The sequence below is a fragment of the Aspergillus viridinutans genome, assembly GCF_018404265.1.
Source record: "Aspergillus viridinutans IFM 47045 DNA, scaffold_7, whole genome shotgun sequence".
NCBI lineage: Eukaryota > Fungi > Ascomycota > Eurotiomycetes > Eurotiales > Aspergillaceae > Aspergillus > Aspergillus viridinutans.
This window is the reverse complement of record NW_025091223.1, coordinates 807,358-829,322: the sequence shown is the minus strand read 5'-3', so window position 1 is coordinate 829,322 and position 21,965 is coordinate 807,358. Positions and strand designations below refer to the sequence as shown.

Genomic DNA, 21,965 nt, shown 5'->3' with positions numbered 1-21,965 from the left:
TTCCGATACTCGGGACTTCTGTTTTTCCTTTTTCCGCCTTATCCCGCCGCATCTGGTGGGGTGGAAGATAGAAATTCTGGACGGGAATGACATTCTCCGTTCTACAGACGTCAAGTCCATTGACCAAATATTGCCATTGAATTCCATCCAAGATGTTGTACCTTGTTGGTCTTGGACTGGCTGACGAAACTGACATCACTGTCAAAGGCCTGGAGGTTGTGAAGAGGGCTGAGCGGGTTTACCTTGAGGCATACACAAGCATTCTGCTAGTGAGCAAAGAAAAGCTAGTGAGTCCATTGAGAGACGCTGCTGTACGATAGTTGGCTAAAGAATGAACTGGTGCATTAGTAGGAAGCGTTTTATGGACGTCCCGTTATTGAAGCAGACAGGGAACTGGTTGAGACCGGCAGTGATGAGATACTGGCTGGAGCCGACAAGGCAAATATCGCATTCCTTGTAGTTGGCGATCCTTTCGGGTAGGTTCCCTCACATTTCAGGATCGTCCGGCGTTGCCTAATTGCCTACAAGCGCCACAACACATACGGACTTGGTTCTCCGAGCTCGAGAGATGGGCATTGAATCCAAGGTTATCCCGAACGCCTCGATTATGTCCGGCATCGGCTGCACTGGTCTGCAACTTTACAATTTCGGACAAACTGTGAGCATGGTGTTCTTCACGGAGAACTGGAAGCCATCCTCTTACTACGACCGGGTCAAGGAAAACGTTCAGCTAGGTCTCCACACATTAGTGCTCTTGGATATCAAGGTCAAGGAGCAATCGTATGAGAACATGGCCAGAGGACGGAGAATATTTGAACCGCCTAGGTATATGACCGTCGCCCAATGTGCGAGCCAGATGCTTGAAACCGAGGAAGAACGAAAGGAAGGTGTCTTTGGACCCGACAGCCTTGCGGTCGGAGCTGCTAGAGTCGGCGGTCCTGATCAGAAACTGGTAGTAGGCACTCTCAAAGAACTGTCAGAGGTGGACATGGGGCCACCTTTGCACAGCTTGGTGTTGCTTGGAAGAAAAGCACATGATTTGGAGAGGGATTATATCAGAGAATTTGCTGTGGATAAGGCAACCTTTGATGCCAGCTGGAAGAAGGGATACGGGGCAACTTCATGATGATTTAAGTGATACATTTGCCTTATTCCTTTAGAGAATACAACACGGACGCAATAGCACTCCATACATCAGAGTCATTGTACTAGAGTGGAGATGATCGGAGAATTACCTGCCTAATTTTGAAGTGCAGTAGTACCATAATTTCGCATGGGGATACTCTGCGCTAAAATTAGTGCATAAAAACAGTCGTTAAATAACTGATCTTTTGCATATCAATTGTCAAAAGAGGCAGAGCGATGCAGACAGGTCCAAAGGTGCATTGGCACCGTGGCACCATTCTTCAAACATTCGTTGATGGGGTTTTGAGTTAGCGCCAAGATCCCAGTCCACCTGGAAAATGATCGATTAAATGCGACAGGTAGCAAACACCTCTTTCCACCCTGCCATACCTTTTGTGCAACGACATGCCCTGCGCACGACTTCAAGGCTAATATGAAGCTGTGCACACAGTCATTTGGGCCATTGCACCCTCGCTTCTCCAGCCAGAGACGCCAGATTTAGCGACCGATTCCAGCTTCTCCTCGCCATGCCTGTATACATGGTCCACGGCTTCCGGTGGCCACGCGCCGGCTTCACCGGTATCCGAGTCTACATCGTTCTCCACAACCTGGAAGACGCTACAGCGGAATACGTCCAGCAACCGGCGACAAGTCGACTGCTTACCGACTGCTTCAAGAAGACGGATCCGGATATCGTAGCTCGTCTACCGGACCTACAATTCATCGAGCAATATGACCCCGAAGACACCGATAGCGCAACCGCTGTCAGCCAGCCTTATGCCTACGTCGCGGCCAAGGTGATCACACTCTCCGAACCTGGTGCTAAGGCGCCTGGGCTCAGCTGGAACCCCGAAGACTTGGCTAAGGACTCCCCTTTGGATCCAAGTGCCATGGAAGCCCTGACCCAACTCCGAGATAAGTACGCCGCAGGCGAGCGAATAGGCTGGTGGATTGTTTACAATGGGGACCCAGACAGGGCTTTCCCTCACTTCGAGGAAGACGACAGTTATGATGAATACGATTATGACGATGATGACGACGATGAGTACACGGAATCAAATGGCGATAGTGTTAGGAACTCAACGGCACCAGAAACGCCTCCTAGCCCGGCGGTAAGCCTTTTGCCCCTCGTGCTGCTGAGGTTCATATTTGAGACAGATTATACTGATATTTTGGCGCATTCAAGGCTCGATTCCCCGTGAAGTTCGCCAGGTTTTTTGGCAGGTAAACGGCAATATACTACTAACTTACGGCGAACGGATCTCACAAACTCTCATTCCTTGCAATTTCTTGCGGAAGGACTCTTTCATAACACCTTGTCATAGCATTTGTAACCTAGGAGTATCGGTTCTACAGTTCAGTCTCAATATTCGCATCGCAAATGGTCATTAAGTCTGTCGCTCTCCAGATGTAGAAAGGAGTGTAACCAGTCACCAGCTTAGTAGTTCCGCATCTATTGTCATCGACATATCTTGATCGTTAACAGCGAATATCAGCGCCGTCTCAGAGCAAAGGCGGTGAGTGATGGCAATATAGGATCGACGCCCTCATACCATTGCGGAGAACCCCCCCGGAGGTAGTGACTGATATGTGCTCAACTACGCCGCCTCATCAATTCCGCAAATCGCCGGGGAAATAAAAGCGGGATGGTTCTTTCATTTATACTGGTGCAGAACCGCCAGTGAGTTGCAGGCTTCCCCCTGATTAAGTTCGCCTTGCCTTCTAACAGATGAACAGGGGTAAGACACGCCTGGCGAAGTGGTATGCGCCTTATACCGTAAGTTGTCTTATCTCCTTGGTACTCATACGATTGGCTAACTCCTGGCTTGCGTAGGATGAGGAGAAAGTAAAACTCAAGGGCGAGGTGCGTGGCCTTCCAACAGTCCTCCTTCCTCCGATATACGATATCGAATCCGCACGACTAACCGCTTGATATCAGGTTCATCGCCTTGTCGCTCCCAGGGATCAGAAGTACCAGTCGAACTTTGTTGAGTTCAAGCGGAGTACAAAGATTGTATACCGGAGATACGCAGGGCTGTTCTTCTGTGTGTGCGTTGACGCGACGGACAATGAGCTAGCCTATCTAGAGGCTATACATTTCTTCGTCGAGGTCCTGGACCAGTTCTTTGGCAATGTCTGTGAGCTGGATCTGGTATTCAACTTTTACAAGGTGTGTGCGGTCTGTTTAGCGTGTTTATAGCCAGGGACATCGAGGGCTGCAGGAGATGTAATGCGATTGTGGAACAACCATGGTGCTAACTGGAGGATGTGCGCAGGTATATGCGATTCTCGATGAGGTGTTTCTCGCGGGCGAAATCGAGGAAACAAGCAAACAGGTTGTGCTTACGAGGCTGGAACACTTGGATAAGCTAGAGTGAGCCCTTGGGGGCCAAATTTCGTCGCAGAGGGGATCACTCGCTTTGCCGTTACGTTGATAAAGCGGACGTTAATTTGCATCAAGGTGACCTTGGGATATGGTCATCTCACGGAGTTATGAGGGCTTGATTTAAATATTGTCACATATTTTGGCGCATTTTCTTGTGATGTCCATATCTGCATCACATTGACATTTCTCTCTTGTATCTAATTTTCGAATACATCGATACCCTATTCGTGGGAATTGAGAGTTCAGAAGTTAGGCAGCACGCATGAGGAATGTACTGTGCAGGGACAGCGAACAACAGCCGAAAAATCTGCCGTGATGCTTGAACAAGGCTAGCGGGGTACATGATGGCCAGACATGCTGACCTAACCCATCCAACAGCAACAGGCAGCAATAATACCGATGAGATCTATGATCTATCAGGATTCAGGATGCAGCCACTTCATTTAAGCTCAATTAACGTTCGCGAGCTAAATTTGACTGCCTGAGATCTGAGTTAAGAGGACTTCTTACCAAAACTGGGATGGTTGAAGAGGGTGAGGTGATCGGGGTCTGTGATTGCGATAGTAGTAGTTATTGTGACAACATGTCTTGGCATCAGATATAAGAAGGCATAATGCCAGGTTCCTTCCAGTCTTTTGCTTCACGCTGTGTTCTCTGATGGTGGAGCAGAATACAATCTGTCTCTCAATCCCTCTTTGAATGATTTGACTTGAACATTTGCCTCTCTTGCGGGCACATGAGCGGATTACATGGCTCTCACTACTCGCCAGGTGGAACAAGGCTATACATAAAAGCTGACATGTAGCAAACTCACAGGCGACTCAGGGATCAGCAGCCTTCTGAAATGCCTCATGGGTCATACTCCCTACGGTGCTACATGGGATGATGATCAGAGCTCTAACTGAGGCAGACGGCGACTCATCGACAAGCGACCATACCTTTCTTACTTCAACGAGAGTTCAGATTACACAACCAGAACCACCTATCACTTTGTACAGTTGTCGATGACCAATACCTACCATCTGCCAAGCTGAACTGGAGCCAGTCGAAGATCATCATAAGGCATCCGATGATTGTTACCATATCAACAAAAAAGTCGCATCACAATCAGCCGTCTCCGTTTCTTGGCTCCAAGGCCATCCACCCAGGGCTCAGGAGTCTGAAATCCTGTTACTACTAGTACTGGCACCATGCCACGAGTCGATCCAGGTCGATCAAACGGCAGACAGGGCGGTCTTCTCGGAGATGAAACTTTGATTTGTGGCGACGACAATCAAAGGGGAAATGAAGATGACTATAATAGTGATCAGTCACGCATGAGCATCAATACGGCAGGCGGGGACTAATCGGCAGAGAACCACATTGCCACTCGCCTTCTCGCCTTCAGACTTGAATCCACTTTCTGAGAAACCTTTTGATTGTCTTGACGGCGGAAGACCCAGAAATGCCACCTTTGAGGCCATACAAGTGGACCTCCGTACGAACATGTCAATACCACCTCGAAAGCAGAGGTAAACAGGGCAAGAAACAAAGAAACAGACGACCGTATCACAGGCTCACAGGCTCATTATCTCGCTTGCGGGTGAAGAGGCCCAGTTTCCCCCCACCGGAATATCGGCCCTGTTCTAGAAGGGTAAATGATACGGTCATCCTACCCCTGTCTTAGGTCTAGTCTTCCGTACCTAGTTCCTGCGGAGTTTAGCCCGAGCTTGACAATGGACGTCAAACGAAGGCTTGGCAATGTTACAAATTTACAAGTCCGAGTTACAAAGGCCTTGGGTTTGTCCCAAAGCCCAGAGGGCCGAATTCTATGCATGACTGTTATCTGGCGTCTCTGTACTCTCTATGGGATTTGAATCGATTCATAGCCAAACTGACACAGGGGTATCATGGAAATTTCAAGTTCTAGACTACCTTACCCAACTTATGTGCAGGACATGGTACCTGTACGGACTAACCCATTGTCATTAGTGAAATGTGGGGCGGTACCTGCGTTTCAGACCTTGCGTACCTTTTGGATATTTGTTTGGTTTGATACGCGTCAGCACGGCCACCCGCACCCAATCAGGCATCGGAGGCGCACCGCCTTGATTAATGATCCTGTTCGCATTATCACTTTCATGATTCATCAGGGGTGTCTACGCGGCAGATCTTTTGGGTTTGCGGACCGGCGGTCTTGGCAGGCCTTCTGAGAGGCCCATACGATTGAATGTTTCCTGTCTCCAGTGGCCCCGTTGTCAAGCGAGAGCTTTGCCATGGGCGTACGCAGTTACGCACTTAGAGCGCCTATCTACAAACTACGCGTCGAGACGTCTTCCTGGTGGAAAAGTCGGAGTGTCGCCTCCTGACGATCATTTGTTTTTTTCTTGGGTGCGTCAGCCAGTGACGTTATTTCAGTCGTCGGCGGTGCTTCAATCAAAGCTTCCAAAACGTGGGCGGAGACCCGCCGGACCAGAGTCCAGACAGATACGGATAAGGAGATCAAGAGTTCAACCCCCGAGGTTAGAGGGGTAAAGAGAAAACGAATTAGGTGAATGGAGGAAGGAGACAGCGTGATCGAGAACAAGAATAGGAAAGTAAGAAAAACTTGCCAACGCCACATTACGCACTAGGTTGATAACTGTCTCCAATGCATACGGAGTACACACTGCAAATAGATCAGAGGACTGCGGATTGCTCCAAGCTTTCATTCGCTTGTAACAGGAGTACTGTACATTGCAAATCCTGATTGGATTACCAAGTAATTATTATTCTATATTCACTCTTTCAGATGTTACAAGTTACAGCGTCCTTGGTACCGGCTACTATTAGGTACTTATCTAGTATTACTCCATCTCTATCATTGATCTGCATCTCAAGAGGGTCGGTCTCCTTTTAACCACTTCCAACGTCCTTTCTTTGCTTTAACACTACTCTCTTTTTAACTTGATTGTGCACTCTTTGGGTCCTTTGTTTGTTATCTCTCTGTGTTTTGTCGAAGTTTCAAGGTCATCCTTCCACACCTTCGTTATCGGCGGATACCTTTCTGTATCTCAAAACAAGACACTAGAACTATATCTTTATCCCTACGAATATACAATGTCGTTGATGCACGCCGACAACCTGGCTCCTCAGCCTATTACAGATATCTTCACTAGCGACACATGCATTGACCGGAGAAAATGCCACCGGACAGTGCCTATGAAGGTGCTTGCGCTTGGAGTGGGAAGAACTGGCACTGCGTGTATGTTCTGTTCCCTGTGAATTCCACCCGTATACCAGTCGTCTGACAGTTTATTAGCCCTCCGCAAGGCCCTTGAGAGGTTGGGATACGTCAAATGCTACCACATGATGTCTGCCAGCGTGGAGAACCCTCCTGACTGCCTGATGTGGCATGATGCTCTCTGCGCCAAATACGACGGTGTGGGTGAGTTTGGCAGAAAGGAATGGGATCAGTTGCTGGGAGACTGCCAGGTATGCTTGAATGATGGGAAATATAGAAAGGAAGCAACCGCTGATGCCTCTTTAGGCTGTCTGCGACTGGCCTGCTTGCGCCTTCGCCAAAGAGTTGATCGAAGCCTATCCCAACGCCAAAGTCATTCTGTCGACCCGTGATGTGGACTCGTGGCATGCGTATGTACCGCTCTAGGTTTATTCAGAAGAGGAGTTAAGTCTAACTCCATCTGCAGTTCCGTCATGAAGACCGTCCACTGGCGCGTCACCGACCCCGAACACCGCCTCGTTTCCCACTTCAGCTGGGCCGCCAGCATGTATTACCCCATGCTGAACAAGTTCTTCGAGACGTTCTTCCGTGGGGACTTCCCCAACAAGGGCAAGCAGGTCTACCTCGATCACGTGGAGGAGGTCCGCAGCCTGGTTCCTCCGGAGAGACTGCTCGAGTACCAGATCAAGGATGGCTGGGGACCGCTGTGCGAGTTCCTGGGCGAGGAGGTCCCTGACACGCCCTTCCCGCGTGGAAACGACATGGCGGACTTCTTCAACCGCTGCCGCACTCGCAACAGGCGCCAGATGATGAACGCCGCCCTGCAGGCTTTCACCATGGGTGGAGCCTTGCTGGCGACCGGAGTTGCTGCTGCCATGGTTTTCAAGCGCTTCTCCCGGTAATGATTTTTCATTTCCCTATTTCGACCGACATGTGCGCTGGCGCCATGGATCTTTGACCTGTCCCACGTTCCAGGCTTTGAACATTACTTTAATCTCTTCAAAATATGTTTTATGCTGATTCCCTAATGTCACCACTGGTTTGCCCACCTTCGTTTTGTTTGAGGTTTGATCCTCAACGCACAATTGACAAATGATATCTTCCCATCTGGTCGTTGGTTTCTTGTCTAGGACCACGCGGTGGAGAAATTGCCTGGCTCAAGGGCTGGAATTTATAGAGCGAGAGTTCAGACCACCTTCTTAAAAGAAATAGATATCCAAAATCCTGCTGCCTTGTTCATGTCAATAAAGTCGGAGTATAATGCTCCTTCCTAGCCTATGATGTTTCGACTTCTTCAGCCCTGCCATTCCTTGGCCTCCTTGGTACATGTATAGGAAGCTCGGCATTCCCCATCATGGCGGCATTCAGTGGAAGTTGGAAGGTCGCCGGTCTTGGCTGAGACATAGCATGCGAGATGGGCATACGGGGTATGTTGGGAGTTCGTTACTTGCCCGCGTGCTTGGCTACAGGAGTAGTTACTTGGTATCCCAGGCAGACAGATATTGCCTGTCGGTTGGGGCATATTGACAATAATCGACGATTCTAATTGTCAGGTATGTAACCTGGTCTTGAGGATGCCGGATACCCGAGATCATCAAGCCTGTGCATCGCGCAGTAGGACATGTGTCCGGGCCGAATGCTGAAGAGGCAAATCGTGGCCTGTGATTTATCAAGGAACGATACTTGCAGGGTACTATCCATGGATTGCTGCAGCTATCAACTGTCAATGATCGATCTGAAAGGGACAACACTCAACAGTAAATACAATCGTGGCCTGTCGATTGGAATCCGTGATGTATGTTCGTAGAGTCGTACGTAGTCCAGTACGTAACCCTATGCAAATATCCTATGCAGAACGCACTCCTTAACTCCGTGCCCAACAATCCCCTTGTCGCCAAAACCGGGAGCAGGGACGAACTAGTCTACTTTAAGGACAGTACTTTATACGAATACGGCGAATGCAGTGGGGTGGCTTCAGCCACAGCCACGACTACTGGGCCGTACTGACGCCGTGGCCTCTGCTAACCTTTGGTGTAGCGTGACGTGGCGTAGATATGGATTACCGGATTACCTTTCCCAAGGCTTGTCTGCTCAGCTTTAGGAGATGGTTGATGTTTTGGGACGGGAGATATGGTACGGGTATGATACGGCGGTGTTTTATACGGGGTTGTAATATTGGGTATGGGATATCTAAGGTACTTTAACTGATACCTAGTAGAATAATACCATCATCTCCTGGTAGAGAAGTATACCATCATCAAGTTATAAATATTAATACTTCATTGTGATCGTCCAAATGGGTGTCAAGCCCAGGAGTTCACGAAAGTCTGACTGATTTGTTCTGGCGGGAGCTTGTCGCTTTGAGTCGACGTGCGCTATCGGCGTTGCCAGTCTCATTAAGGTTTTTCATCAGGAGAACTGCAATCAATTCCTTGTGAGGTATCTAAGTATTTTTGTGGACATGCTATTAAAAGCCCCGCGAAACTCTATCAGACCAATCATAGAAAACTGATGGCGTATGCAATGCTCAAGGCCCACCAGACCGGATGTGCTTTCACTTGAGCGAGTCTCAAAATCAGTGATAGTCCAGTCTAGGCGGGATTGAGAAATAGGATAGGTACTTCTATGTAGCTAGATAACTACCTTAGGCCCATGGCTTTAGAATGAAAGCTTGAAGCAGCGGTGTCTTGACTCTTCAACTGAAACGCTAAGTGCTGCGTCAACCTTCGGCGTGTTTCCCGTCTCTCTGCAGATCATTCCCGATCGTCTTCTCTCCCCAGGGGAAAGTGTCACATATATCATTGATCCCTGTACATCATTCGATCCTGTTCCTCATTGCCTTGTAGTGTCAACTGCGACCTCTTCAACGCTCCCGCCGTCTTTGGCTTCCTCCTCTCCGCCGGAGTCCGAATGCGAGGATATGAAGTATCCATGACATGATCGTCCTCACTCGCATATCTGGAGGATTGGCTCCGTCATTAGCCTTTCGCTTCGTTTCATTTTTGCTGATCCTTCTGCTATGTTGCTTTGAGCGCGTCGTCGCAGAAGTCGATTCCGAGTTCAAATCCGTGAGTCTGCTATTTTATGACGTTGTCTTCAACGACAGTGGCGGCGTCTCAAGGTGAGACAGGACAACGCAGCTAATCGATAAATATGATCTTCTCCTCTAGAGGCCTGATCTGTACCCGCCGGTCTTCACCGTTGAACAAAGCGCACCGAAAAAGCTCAGTCCGGGGTACATCTTTCTTGGCCCGTATGAGGCGGATAATTCGGGGCCATATATCTATGATACTGAAGGGGTAGGGATTATCGTTATCCGAGTTGTACAGTGGGAAAATCAGCTGATATTTGAACAGAATTTAGTATGGAGCGGCTGGGGTAATTCGGGACCTGGAAATGCCCATGGCATGCATGTATGCAAGTACAAGGGAGCGAACCACCTGTGCTTCTTCCAAGGAATCCAGCAGAATGGGTATTGCAGGGGCCATGGCGTCATTATGGACAACCGGTATCGCATTGTCAAGACAGTCACAACGGGGGGAGGGATTGCATCGAGCGATATGCACGAGTTCCGGCTGGTCAATGACGGCAAGACGGCGCTGATGACAGTCTATCAACAGCGGCAGTTCGACATGAGCCTCTGGAATGTTAGAACGGGCATGGGCTGGTTGATGGAGAGCGTCTTCCAGGAAATCGATGTGGAAACGAATCGGGTTGTGTTTGAATGGCGGTCTCTGGACCACGTCGATCCGTCCGTGAGTTACACCTACCCGTCGTCCACGGACACGTCCGGCACCGGGCTCGAGCCACGGTCTCCGTGGGATTATTTCCATATCAACTCGGTCGACAAGAACAACGATGGCGATTACCTGATTTCTTCGCGCCATACGAGTTGCATCTACAAGATCTCCGGCAAGGACGGCTCGGTCCTGTGGCGGTTGCACGGCGCCAATCCGTCCTTCAAGAACATCAACTTTAGCTTCTCGCAGCAACACGATGCGCGCTGGCTCGGCGAGAACGCCACCCATACGCTCTTGTCCCTGTACAACAACGGCTACAACGGCTACAACCAGACACATCCCTATTCGTCCGGCATGATCATCCTCATCGACCACGTAGCCAAGACGGCGATGCAGCTCCGCGAATACAAGCCACTGAATGACGACATGATCAGCTCCAGTCAGGGGAATATGCAGGTGCTGCCGAACCGGAATGTGTTTATCGGGTGGGGGAACAACGCGTATATCTCCGAGCATGACGAGCAAGGCAGGCTGGTCTTTTGGGGTTATATCGACAAGGACCGGATCATGAACTACCGGGCCCTGAAGTTCGAGTGGGAGGGCAACCCGACCGACGTGCCTGCTCTGTGGACCTATGCCAAAACCGACGATGGCTTCTCGCCCACTACCTTCTACGTGAGCTGGAACGGCGCAACGCGCGTGAAGCACTGGCGTTTCTACGGCGCCACGAACTCGACCGGCCCCTACGAGCTCCTAAGCCAAGTCGACAAGCAGGGATTCGAGACCATGTACACCAACTCGACCTTCTACCCCTGGTCATATGTAGAAGCAGTCGACGGCGAGGGCAGAGTCCTGGGCAAGTCGCGGAACCAGTTCACCTTCACCCCGTCACCGGACCTGCAAGGCTATTGCGCGGATGACTTTTGCATCAAAGCAGACTCATACGGCTTACCTGGCGAGGTCGACCCGGAACCGTTCATTCCCCCTGTGGGAATCAACTCCGTTCCTTGGATAGACCCTGACCACCCAGAATCGCACTACAACCTGGGACAACCCGGTGCAGCAGCCCCTACATCCGCTCCGCAAGGCGCCAAGGGGGTACATGGTAAGTTCCTGCTTGCAACTGTGTCGTTTGGACTAGCTACTGACTATATCCTACCACAAGCGGGATGGATCGTTCCTGCGACCGTGGTGGCCCTCGCGGCGATCGGGGTGTTTTTAATCCTCCGGGTCAGCCGCCGACTGCGGCATCTGCAGCGAGCAAAAGAGCGCGGTTCATCCGAGTCCTTACACGAGCAGGAAGCAAAAGCTTCAAACGGTGCAGCTGGATTGCGCTGGTGGGACTGGCGACGATGGGTCGACTCGCAAAACGAACCGCATCATTACTTTCCGTTATCGGAACAGAGGCCACATAGGCATGCGGATTCATGATTGTCATTTAGATAGATACCCAGTATATAGTCGAATTAATGGTATTGTACTTTTGTACTTATAATCATCGAGTCCTCGCATATCAGAACCAAGCGTGTACGGTACGATACACCTTGCCAAAAAGACACATCGTCACAAGATGACAATACACATACCGAACGATGACAAGCACAGGATTACGTATGGGATACGCGAACTGACTGACTCGCGCACTAAAAGCTGACGACTGGAGACGCTAGTCTAGCTGTACACGGACAGATAGAGGTTGCAGGGCATACGTAAGTCCATACGTAGTCTATCTGTCTACTTTCTTAGGACGAACTACGAATGTAGATAGACCACAATGATGGAGGTTACGTTGAATTGACGACTGAACAGTGAAAGCTTGATTGTGGCCAGGTTGGCAGTCAAGGATAAGGTACGACGCTGTTGAAAGTGAAACGCTGATGGAAATTGTAGTGTAGTCTGTAACAGATAAACAGCGAGAAAAAGCAAAAATAGGGCATGACCTCACCTGACCTGCCAAGCCTCTGCTCCGCTAGTTTGACCCATGGGAAGGAGTCATTCAGGAACCAGAAACAGGAAGGAGAGCGAGATTATGAACTTGCTTAAACCAGCAACTCCACCCAATTGCCAAAACAACTGTGTATATGGGCCATGGCCATATGTTGATCTTCTTACAGGGAGCCGGACCCATTGGTGTCATCCGGCCATCCGTCTTCCGTCGTCTTGGCATCCCTCTGTTTTTTTCTTTTCTTTTCTTTTTTTCACTTACCTTGTTTGTGGCTAAATTGAATATAATTCGTGCAATAATTAGGGTAATTCACCTGTTACAGATTCAATACAGTTGCTGTAAAAGGAGGCAGGTTTCATCATGGATTCAGATTCATTACCTTAGCCACAGATGGACTCCCTAGGTAGTCAGTAACTATGTAAATGTCAACACCAGCATCAGCATGATATGTATCTAGTCCTTATGGAAACATTATTCTGTAGTTAGTCGACTGTGGATAACTCTGTCTAGATTTCTGGTTTACTCCGACTTCCGTTCTCTGTACAGTAAGGATTGTTGGTGATGATTGACATCCGTTTCATCTCCTTGGCTTCTTGGAGTACATTGTGGTCAAAGGTGACTAGTTTTCCTCCTCCTTGACAGTCGTTCTTTTCTATTTCTTTTCTTGTAATGTTATTTGGTAGCTTTTCAATTGTCACTCCTCCTGTCTAGTCTATCTCTCTTTGATTCAGACTATCTGTCATTCATGTTCTGGCTGAATCGTCGTCATCACAAGCACTGCGCCCCTCTCCTACTGGCGTAACCTTTTTTCCTTCGGCTTATCCTATTGTTTATACTAAGTTTCTACTACTTATAATTCCCAGCCTGTTGACGTAGGCTCAGGTCGCCTGCATTGGCGCCCTATCGGATGAACCACGCCCTCGATGTCTGTGCCGGTGCAGAGAAGAGCTTCCCAAGGTAGCCGGCGGCCCTCCGTGACCAGCGTTTCGTCCACCACCCCCATAACTCCAAGTTTTACGACCTCTTTTACTACCACCACCAGTAATCATTATTCTCACCAACAACAGCATCGGGATGCCCGTCATACCCGGGCCACTTCTTGGACTTCCGGTCACGATCAAGGCGGCGAACCTTCCTTTGCCGATTACCCTTCCTCTGCATCTCACTCACGGCGGCGGCGCGAATCCAACCTCTCTCTCGCAGACCTCACCGAGGGCTCTTCCCCCTCTTCCTCGCTCTCCTTCGACCACCCCAATATGGCTATGAAGACCACTTCATCAGAATGGAATCGAGGTCATGCCCGCACTCGCTCCCAAAGTATGGCGCAGATGAATGCCTTCAAGGCTCATTCCACCGGAGCTGCCGCTCCCCGCCCCGGCCCCGTCACCTGGATGTCCCTGCCTAGAAAGAAGCAACTGGTCCTCCTGGGTCTCTGTCGCGTCTTCGACTTCTTGCAGATCGCCTCCTTACAAGCGTACATGTTCTACCAACTCAAATCCTTCGACGAAACCCTCTCCGACTCCGACGTCTCCACGCAGGCTGGCATCCTCCAGGGCGCATTTACCGCCGCGCAGTTCGCGACAGCAATACCATGGGGTCGAGTGGCCGATGCGGAATGGGGCGGTCGCAAATTTGTACTGTTGGTCGGGCTGGTAGGCACGGCGGTGTCCTGCCTGGGAGTCGCCTTCTCGACGTCGTTCGCGCAGGCCGTGTTCTGGCGTTCGTTTGGCGGCGCCATCAATGGGACGGTGGGCATTATCCGCACAATGATTGCGGAGAATGTCAAGGAGAAGAAGTACCATTCTCGCGCTTTCTTGATCCTACCCATTGGGTTTAATATCGCTGCTTTGTTTGGTCCAGGTGAGTCGTTTGTCCTCCAGTAATCTTGCTTGCGATGGACACTGACCATTACAGTCATGGGAGGTATGCTTGCCGATCCGGTTAAGAGTTACCCCAGGCTGTTGGGCCCCAATTCTTCTTTTGGAGGTGCTTCCGGTGTGCAGTGGCTCATGAAATACCCCTATGCGTTGCCCATGCTGGCCAATGCCGTTTTCCTGTCATTCTGCGCTACGTGTGTCGCAATGGGCCTTGAGGAGGTATGGATGGATACCCTGAAGATGCAAGAATCCTACTAACCCACCTAGACTTTACAAGCCTGCAAGGGAAAGCCTGGCCTGGGCGCTTTTGCCATGAAGCTTTTCGCCCGTGGTTTGAAGGCCGTCGTTCCGTCTTCGTCGCCCCTGTACTCGAGACTTCCATTCTCCGACTATGATGAGGAAGGTCCGCTGCTGACCCGATCAATCGATCCTACCGAAAGCTACGAGCTTGAAGAGAAGGCGGCCAAACCTACGAGGCACGTTCGCGTGCTACCGTTCCGACGAATCTGGACAAAGAATGTCCTGTGCACTCTCCTCGCCCAGGCCTTTTTCGATTTCCAGATGGGGTATGTATCGATATCTCTACATGTAGCGCGCACTGTTACTGATGATTGCCAAGTGCCTTCAACAATCTATGGTTGCTTTTCCTATCCACCCCTCGCTATGATTCCAGCGACCCTGCCAGTCCCGTTCAGAGACTACCCTTCATTTTCACCGGGGGCTTGGGTATGTTGCCTCAAAGCGTTGGCTTCGCCACAGCTATCCTCGGGGTCATCGGCATGCTCCTCCAATTCACCATCTACCCTTCAATTAATGGCCGTCTGGGCACAGCCAAGAGCTACCAATATTTCCTGTCGCTCTTTCCTCTGGCCTATGCTTTTGCCCCCTACATTGCTCTTGCGCCGTCGTCCACGCCCCCTCCAGGACAAGCCAACGGGCCCTGGGTGTGGTTCTCCATCATTGTCGTCCTGTTCCTGCAAGTCTCCGCTCGAACATTCACACTTCCGACATCAATTATCCTTCTGAACAATTGCTCACCGCACCCTTCGGTGCTCGGTACGATTCACGGTATCGGACAGTCAGTATCTTCGGCGTTTCGAACTATCGGGCCTATCTTTTCCGGAGCCTGGTACGGTTATGGTCTGGAGATAGGCATGGTCGGCTTCGCCTGGTGGCTAATCGCCCTTGTGTCCATCTTTGGATGCATAGCAGCGATCTTTGTTTATGAAGGCTCCGGCCATGAGATTCTGCTCCCGGGAGAAGAAGAGGACCTCCGGTAACTTTTTTTGCCTTGTTTATGAATCTTTCGTTTCGATTTCCTTGTCGTGTACATATGTTTCGGCACATGCATAGTCCGGTGTCCTGTGGGGTTACCTTTTTCTTGCTCATACATTTTCTGCGTCTCGCTGGGTTGATCGCCTGACTGGCGGCATCGTGTGCCCGGTGTTGGCTTTATTGCTTCGTTGTCTCATATTACCTTTGCTGCTTCATGCCGTGGACATTCTTAGCTCCTCTGTCTCATTTGGTTGGGATTTTCTGGTTGGCTTTGGGCCTCTCATGCATGATACGGCAAAAGCACATATTCACTTGGCTTGGAATGGCTAGATCTTATAGAATAGGATGACTGTATCTAGATAGATACAATAATAAATTCGTCAGATATCACTCGCAGTAGTAAAGCGCTGGAGCGAATGGCTACAAATGTAGAAAGCCCTCAAAAGCCGACGGCTCATCAACAATTCATCAATCATTAAACGTGAATTCTCGCTGAACGAATGAACCAAGGTCATAATCACCGCCGCAGTGCCGCAAACCGTCGAGTCAACTCATCCAATTCTGGTATTGACCCAGAACCACCCGCATTCCCGTTCCGCGCCCTGGGAGGCCCCTCAACCTGCGTCTCGGACTGGGTCTCGCTGCCGGGAACCTTGACACGCGGATTGGGGTTATCCGACCGCGGCCCCGGCGGCGCAACACTGACGGGGCTCTTGACCGACTGGAACCCCCGGGGCGGCGTGGCCCTATTCAACTCCGAAGTCTCGGAAGCGCGCCGCGCCTCAGCCATGTTGACCGGCCGGGTTGGCGTGGAGGGGACGGCAGAATCGCCATCGCCATCGCCATCGCCAGGCTGGTCAGTATCACCAGGCTGATCACCGAGAAACTCCGGAGGTGCCTCGCCGAGCTCGTTCTCGCTCTGGCTCTGGGCCCGCGCCCCCCACGAACTCCCATACGCCCTTGCAATCTCCCTCAGATAGCTCTCGACGAGCTCCTGCGTGGGTGGCTTCACGCGCAGCCCCTTGACCAGCCGCTCCGGCACCCTCACGTCAACCAGCTTGTTGTCCTGCGCCAGCGTCATGAACTCCTTGCCCCAGCGCTCGGCGAGCATGCCGCGCAGCATGGTCAGCTCGCGGACGTCGTGCGGGAAGCGCGGCCACGCGTAGAAAATGACGGCGGCGGCTTCGTCGAGTGCGGCGTCGATGTAACTCGGGGTCTGCTCCTCGTCGTCGTCGGCGGCCTCCTCCGCCTCGGTCTTGCGCCCTCTTCCCGGCGTGCCCTCCTGACTATATGTCTGCTTCTTCGACCCGGACCCTGCGAAAAGAGAAAACCCCAGGAATGACTTGGATGCTGCGTCGGATGCACCCTGAGCTTGAGCGTGGCCCTGAGCGTGTCCGTGGCCGTGCGCCCCCATCTCCGCTTTCAGGGCCTCCTTGGCGCGACTCCGCGCGCGGGCGCCCTTCTCCCCGAACGCGAGCTGATCGACAACGTTGGCCCGCGCGAGGAGGAGCTCGCAGTACAGCTCGACCATCTCCATGACCTCGACGGCGATGTCGGTTGCGATGACATTCTCGACGCGGATGCGGGCGGAGGACTCGCGGCCTTCGTCGAGGAGGGTGGCGAGTTCGCGGCGCTGGATGACGGACGAGGCGGTATCTTTTTTCTGCAGGAGACGGAGGCGCGGTATGAGGAGGCGGAGGGTGGAGGTTAGTTTATTCTTTTGATTTTGTGTTAGTGTTTGTTATCTCATTCTTGGGAGAGGTGCGGTTGATGGAGTGGGATGTGCGGGGTAGGTCAGGGCTGCAGAGTCTTTGTTTATAGCAGAGATTCCGGGGCGGAAAGGGGGAGTGTAATCTTATTCTGGTAAGACTTACTGTCTGTACTGAAGGAGGCATTGTGAGCTTGGATGTTGCTGATCTGGTTGTGTTGGTCCTGGATGGGCTGAGGATGTCGAGGCTGGCGGGTGTCAGGAGTCTCTGCTGATAAGTTGATAACTGACGGCTGCCTCCACTCCATCCATCCACAAAAAGACGTTCATTACTGCAGCTTGATGAACAAGCTATAATAGACCTTATTTGGCTAACTGGTCATTGCACCTCTAGATGTTTCTTGATCATAAGCAGCAAGACAATGCTGTTTGCAACGTCCTGCTCAATCTTTGACCAGTCGGTTGCATTGTCGTTGCGAGTGCAGGACACAACCGCAGTGGATGCATCTCACCCCTCGACACAATGATCAATGGCTTCAATTGCACAATCCCCCTTGAGACTGCGGATCTGAGATGGTCTCACCCGTGCAAACCCTGCTAGGATCTCTGGCTGGGCCGACAATGAAGCCTTGTCACGGGCGATTGGGTGCTGCTCAAAAAGCCCCACGCTGGATCAGACAGCGCCTCAGAGAGTCTAATCGGGGATTATTTCGAATCTCCGATTGTAGACGCAGGAACTGATCCGGTTTTCATTGCTTTTGGGCCAATTAGGCTTCGCACAGCGCCAGTCGGGTGAAGCCATCCAGGAGACCCAGGCCAGGATGTGGAAATAGAACTCGGCGACAACGAATAGAGACACGAGCCCACGGCCGCTGCCATCTATCCGAGTCCAATACTGCTGTACCAGGGAGGGGTCCAGATAGTGTACGCCTTAGCTAGTGATTGCACTGGTATTCCATATTTGTCATCCTTGTCGACGACGGAGTTACAGCTTCATCCGCTATCTCCGAGGGTTCTGGCTTCAAGGTGTTGTTTAAACCCATGTTCGGCTCCTGCATTACTGCCTGGATATCATTGAACTAATTGACAGCAACATCTTCATCATGGCGTCCAAAAAGCTCACCTGGCTCATCACCGGCTGCTCCTCTGGCTTTGGTCTCTCCCTCACACGCGCGGCCCTGGCCGGCGGCCACAAGGTCATTGCCACCTCGCGCAACCCTTCCCGCGCCCCGGAGCTGGTTGCTGAGATTGAAAGCAAAGGGGGCAAATGGGTCCAGCTGGATGTCGACAGCGCCCAGAGCGGCGAGGTGATCACGGAGCTCGAGAAGGGCGGCGAGCAGATCGATGTCCTGGTCAACAACGCCGGCTACTCCATCTACGCGCCCATCGAGACCATGACTGAGGAAGAGACACGCTCGCTGATGGAGACCATGTACTTTGGCCCGCTGCGTCTGATTCGCGCGGTTCTGCCTCATATGCGCCAGCGCCGGTCCGGCGTGATTGTGAACATGAGCAGCGGGGCCTCGCTCGATGGGATTCCCACGATGGGCGTCTATGCGGGTGCTAAGGCTGGCTTGGATGGTATGCATCTTTTCTTAAAACGTTCCCAAGGGCAAATACCTAACTGCAATAGCTATCACCAAAATCCTCGCCAAAGAGGTTGCGCCGTTCAACATCCGCACCCTGACCGTCGTGCTGGGGACGTTCAACACCAACATGCCTAACTCGGTCGTCCTGGGCAAGACTCCTCTACCTGAAGACTACAAGGGCACCTTCACCGAGCAGGTGCAGGGCCTTCTTGTGAGCGGGAAGATCAAGTTCAACGGTGACAAGGACAAGGCCATGCAGGCCCTTTACCAAGTGGTTGTTGGCGAGGGTGTGGGAGAGGGCCACGAGACAGAGAAATTACTGCCTTTGGGAACCGACATGACTCCTCGTCTCAAGGGAGTGCAGGAGTATCTCGGCCACGCCTTGGAGGTGTTTGGTTCCGTGACCAACAGCGTTGATGTAGATAAATGAACGTCTATTCGGATAGCACAATATATTACTGTCTCTAAGCTAAGCAGCCTTTGGTGTATAGTGATTAGGTCCCGGGTATTCTGACCTCAGACTCTAGCTAGTATGCGGCGGTTAAGAGACATTAAGTATGCAGGGTGCAAATCCCGAAGAATGAGCTATGACATCTAAAGAATGACAGCTATGAAGATGCCTTAAATTCCGACATGGTACTCAAACACATTTGACTTGTGTTTCAGCTCGTTTTGTATCCACCCATCGTCAGTCTCCTAGACTAGAAGCTACCTTGGAGAAGTAATAACATGGATATATGCAAGCGTCACATTGCTCCAGCCTATCATGAACTAGCGAATAATAGACATTATCAAAATCGGATATCAGCTCACTATCAAATCTCAGAATCAGCAACAGCATAGCAGATCATGCATTCCAAATCCCCAAGTCAAAAGAAAAACTGCTGATGAGCAGACAAAGTGAAGAATATATAATATAGGCAGGTCAAAGGTCGTCAATATACAGATAACATCAGTCGTCAAGAATGGTATAGTATAGTATGGTATGGGTTCAATAGGACCAGGGTATCCCGAAGAAACGAAAAAGAATTATAAAGATCGAGGCACCGAAGAGATAGTCCACGGCTAAGCTGGAGCTGGTGACGGCAATAGGAGGCACCTGCAGCTCACTACAGGTTGATCATGATCGCCGCCACGGCGCCCATGCCCAGAGTCAGCACGGAGACAGCAACATCGGCGGCGCTGCCCTCCTTGTCCTTGGAAGTAGAGCTGGGAGTGGCCGTGGCTTGTGAGGAACCAGCCGTTTCGGCTGCCATGGCCTCTACTGAGACTGACTGCTCGACGAACACATGGGGCTTGTACGTGTACGAGAATGCCCCTGATTCCGAAGGCTGGCCGGCGCTGGACGCCTTGGCCGATGGGGTAGGGTCGTCGCTGGCAGAGGGCGTGACGGAGGCGCTCAAGCTCGAGTCTGTTTCAGGGGTTTCTGGGGAGGGTGACGAAGCAGGAGTCGACGTGCTGGAGGATGTTATGCTGGACGAGGTGGTTGTGGTGGTCGAGCAGGGCTGAGAGGTTGTGGAGGGTGCCGCCGTTTTGGTGTGGGAATCGCCGCTGCCGGACTTTTCAAAGACGACAACGTTGGCCTTTTCGCCCTTGGGGACCGTCACCACACAGAAGGTGGCGCCTCCGGCTCCAACGGAGGAGCTACCGATCATCTCGTTGACCGCGTTCACCTCGGGGTCGATCCTGCATGGAAGGCCGTTGCAACCGCTGCCCTCGCACTCGATCTCGACACCAAACTCTGGGACGACGTCGCGGAAGGGCGTGGTGGGCTCCAGATAGATGGGGTTCCATCCGATCTTCACGAACGTGTTGCCATTACCGTCGGTGTTTGCGCCAGCGACATAAGGCGACCAGTTACCGAGGGGGCTGGCAGAAGTACCCCAGACACACGCGGTCTCAGTGTCATAGCCAGGAGGGTTGATATAGAAGCTGGCAACGGTCAATACGAAATAGAGCGATTTATAGCCGACATGAACTTACTGAGCGGCGGTTTCACACCAGTAGCTGAGGTCAGGCACGGCAAGTGTAGCCACTTCCTCGACCAGCGTGGGAATCAACATGGCCTCATTTCCAGGCAGCACAGTCTGGCAGAACGCAACGTGCTTGCTGCACTTATTCTTCGCGCCCAGGGCGCCCGTGCCGTCCTGGCAATACGGCTTGTTGGGGAATGGCTTCTTGATCTGACCGTCCTTGTCGCAATAGAGACCGCCATTCTAGCACACGGAGCACTGTCAGAATCTTCCTGTCGGCATGGAGCCACCGTTGCAAAACTCACCATGGATACGGGGTACGAATACGAGGTCGCTTCGGGATCCCACTGCATCGACACCTGGCCGGGAGGACAAGCGTACGGGCAGTAGTTGCCAGGCTCGCAGGCCTGATCGGGACTCATCGCCCACCCGGCGTTCTTCATATTCGGAGTCACAGCGACTAAACCGGCATCGGAGGGGAACTTGCACTTCCCTCCTCTCTTCTCCAATGGCGCTCCCACTTCAGCAACGGAGTGGATGGCGCCGTGCTCATGTCTCAAATGGTGTAGATGCGCATGCTTGGATGCCTCGACGCTGGCGACGAACCATAGCAGCGCAGATGCGCCGGAAACCATGTCGAATCTCATCCTGACGACGTTGTTCCTGTATCTCTCCGTTATCAAGGTGATGTTGCGGATCGAAGTCCAATTGAAGTCGAACTCCACACTCCGGAAACGAAAGACTAGGGTCAGTAAAATAGCAATATAACGAGCGACTACTCCGAAGAGCGAAAAGGAAGGGAACCACCACCGGATAAGGAGAGAGCGGGATGGATAGAGAAAGGAGGGAAAACGGGGAATCAACGCGAGCGAGGAAAAGGGACCAGCCCTAAGCCTTAACACGAGCACTACTGTGGACTAGGCTATTGGCCCATTTTCGCGCCGACTCCAGACCCCATGAGTCGGAGATGACTCCGTTGGCGCTACGCTAGCAAGTCGCAAGCAGCGAATGAGTCGTGGTACGACCCATCGATGAAGCAACGGACTTCCCGATTGGGATACTCTCGAGGCTATTTAAAATCTATGCCTATTCGGGCTGATGGCTGATCCTGCAACCCAATCACAAGCTGTCCTGCCCCGGTGGTT

General features: G+C 51.6%; 9 protein-coding genes across 9 annotated transcripts; 7 read left to right on the top strand and 2 right to left on the bottom strand.

Annotated features, from left to right (window-relative positions):
- Positions 1–152: 152 nt before the first annotated feature.
- dph5 (diphthine synthase) lies at positions 153–1,126 on the top strand (the record flags this gene model as incomplete). The annotated part of the gene is made up of 3 exons (XM_043271928.1): positions 153–287; positions 352–476; positions 529–1,126. 3 exons carry the CDS (start codon positions 153–155, stop codon positions 1,124–1,126), a joined length of 858 nt encoding a protein of 285 aa, XP_043127863.1.
- A 526-nt stretch (positions 1,127–1,652) lies between these two features.
- Aspvir_008764 (uncharacterized protein) lies at positions 1,653–2,327 on the top strand (the record flags this gene model as incomplete). The annotated part of the gene is made up of 1 exon (XM_043271927.1): positions 1,653–2,327. The coding sequence occupies one exon, from the start codon at positions 1,653–1,655 to the stop codon at positions 2,325–2,327; it is 675 nt and encodes a 224-aa protein (XP_043127862.1).
- A 444-nt stretch (positions 2,328–2,771) lies between these two features.
- Aspvir_008763 (AP-2 complex subunit sigma) lies at positions 2,772–3,503 on the top strand (the record flags this gene model as incomplete). Its single annotated transcript, XM_043271926.1, has 5 exons — positions 2,772–2,806; positions 2,863–2,902; positions 2,960–2,989; positions 3,065–3,295; positions 3,402–3,503. The coding sequence occupies 5 exons, from the start codon at positions 2,772–2,774 to the stop codon at positions 3,501–3,503; spliced, it is 438 nt and encodes a 145-aa protein (XP_043127861.1).
- A 3,086-nt stretch (positions 3,504–6,589) lies between these two features.
- On the top strand, positions 6,590–7,615 carry Aspvir_008762 (sulfotransferase family protein; the record flags this gene model as incomplete). The annotated part of the gene is made up of 4 exons (XM_043271925.1): positions 6,590–6,734; positions 6,792–6,964; positions 7,020–7,123; positions 7,180–7,615. The coding sequence occupies 4 exons, from the start codon at positions 6,590–6,592 to the stop codon at positions 7,613–7,615; spliced, it is 858 nt and encodes a 285-aa protein (XP_043127860.1).
- Positions 7,616–9,649: 2,034 nt separating this feature from the next.
- Aspvir_008761 (arylsulfotransferase family protein) lies at positions 9,650–11,884 on the top strand (the record flags this gene model as incomplete). The annotated part of the gene is made up of 3 exons (XM_043271924.1): positions 9,650–9,781; positions 9,884–10,012; positions 10,070–11,884. 3 exons carry the CDS (start codon positions 9,650–9,652, stop codon positions 11,882–11,884), a joined length of 2,076 nt encoding a protein of 691 aa, XP_043127859.1.
- A 1,437-nt stretch (positions 11,885–13,321) lies between these two features.
- Positions 13,322–15,555, top strand: Aspvir_008760 (putative MFS transporter; the record flags this gene model as incomplete). Its single annotated transcript, XM_043271923.1, has 4 exons — positions 13,322–14,258; positions 14,313–14,494; positions 14,543–14,841; positions 14,895–15,555. The coding sequence occupies 4 exons, from the start codon at positions 13,322–13,324 to the stop codon at positions 15,553–15,555; spliced, it is 2,079 nt and encodes a 692-aa protein (XP_043127858.1).
- Positions 15,556–16,067: 512 nt separating this feature from the next.
- On the bottom strand, positions 16,068–17,445 carry Aspvir_008759 (DUF292 domain protein; the record flags this gene model as incomplete). The annotated part of the gene is made up of 2 exons (XM_043271922.1): positions 16,068–17,267; positions 17,425–17,445. The coding sequence occupies 2 exons, from the start codon at positions 17,443–17,445 to the stop codon at positions 16,068–16,070; spliced, it is 1,221 nt and encodes a 406-aa protein (XP_043127857.1).
- A 916-nt stretch (positions 17,446–18,361) lies between these two features.
- On the top strand, positions 18,362–19,277 carry Aspvir_008758 (SDR family oxidoreductase; the record flags this gene model as incomplete). The annotated part of the gene is made up of 2 exons (XM_043271921.1): positions 18,362–18,839; positions 18,892–19,277. 2 exons carry the CDS (start codon positions 18,362–18,364, stop codon positions 19,275–19,277), a joined length of 864 nt encoding a protein of 287 aa, XP_043127856.1.
- Positions 19,278–19,956: 679 nt separating this feature from the next.
- Aspvir_008757 (SUN domain-containing protein) lies at positions 19,957–21,467 on the bottom strand (the record flags this gene model as incomplete). The annotated part of the gene is made up of 3 exons (XM_043271920.1): positions 19,957–20,779; positions 20,831–21,063; positions 21,126–21,467. The coding sequence occupies 3 exons, from the start codon at positions 21,465–21,467 to the stop codon at positions 19,957–19,959; spliced, it is 1,398 nt and encodes a 465-aa protein (XP_043127855.1).
- Positions 21,468–21,965: the final 498 nt, after the last annotated feature.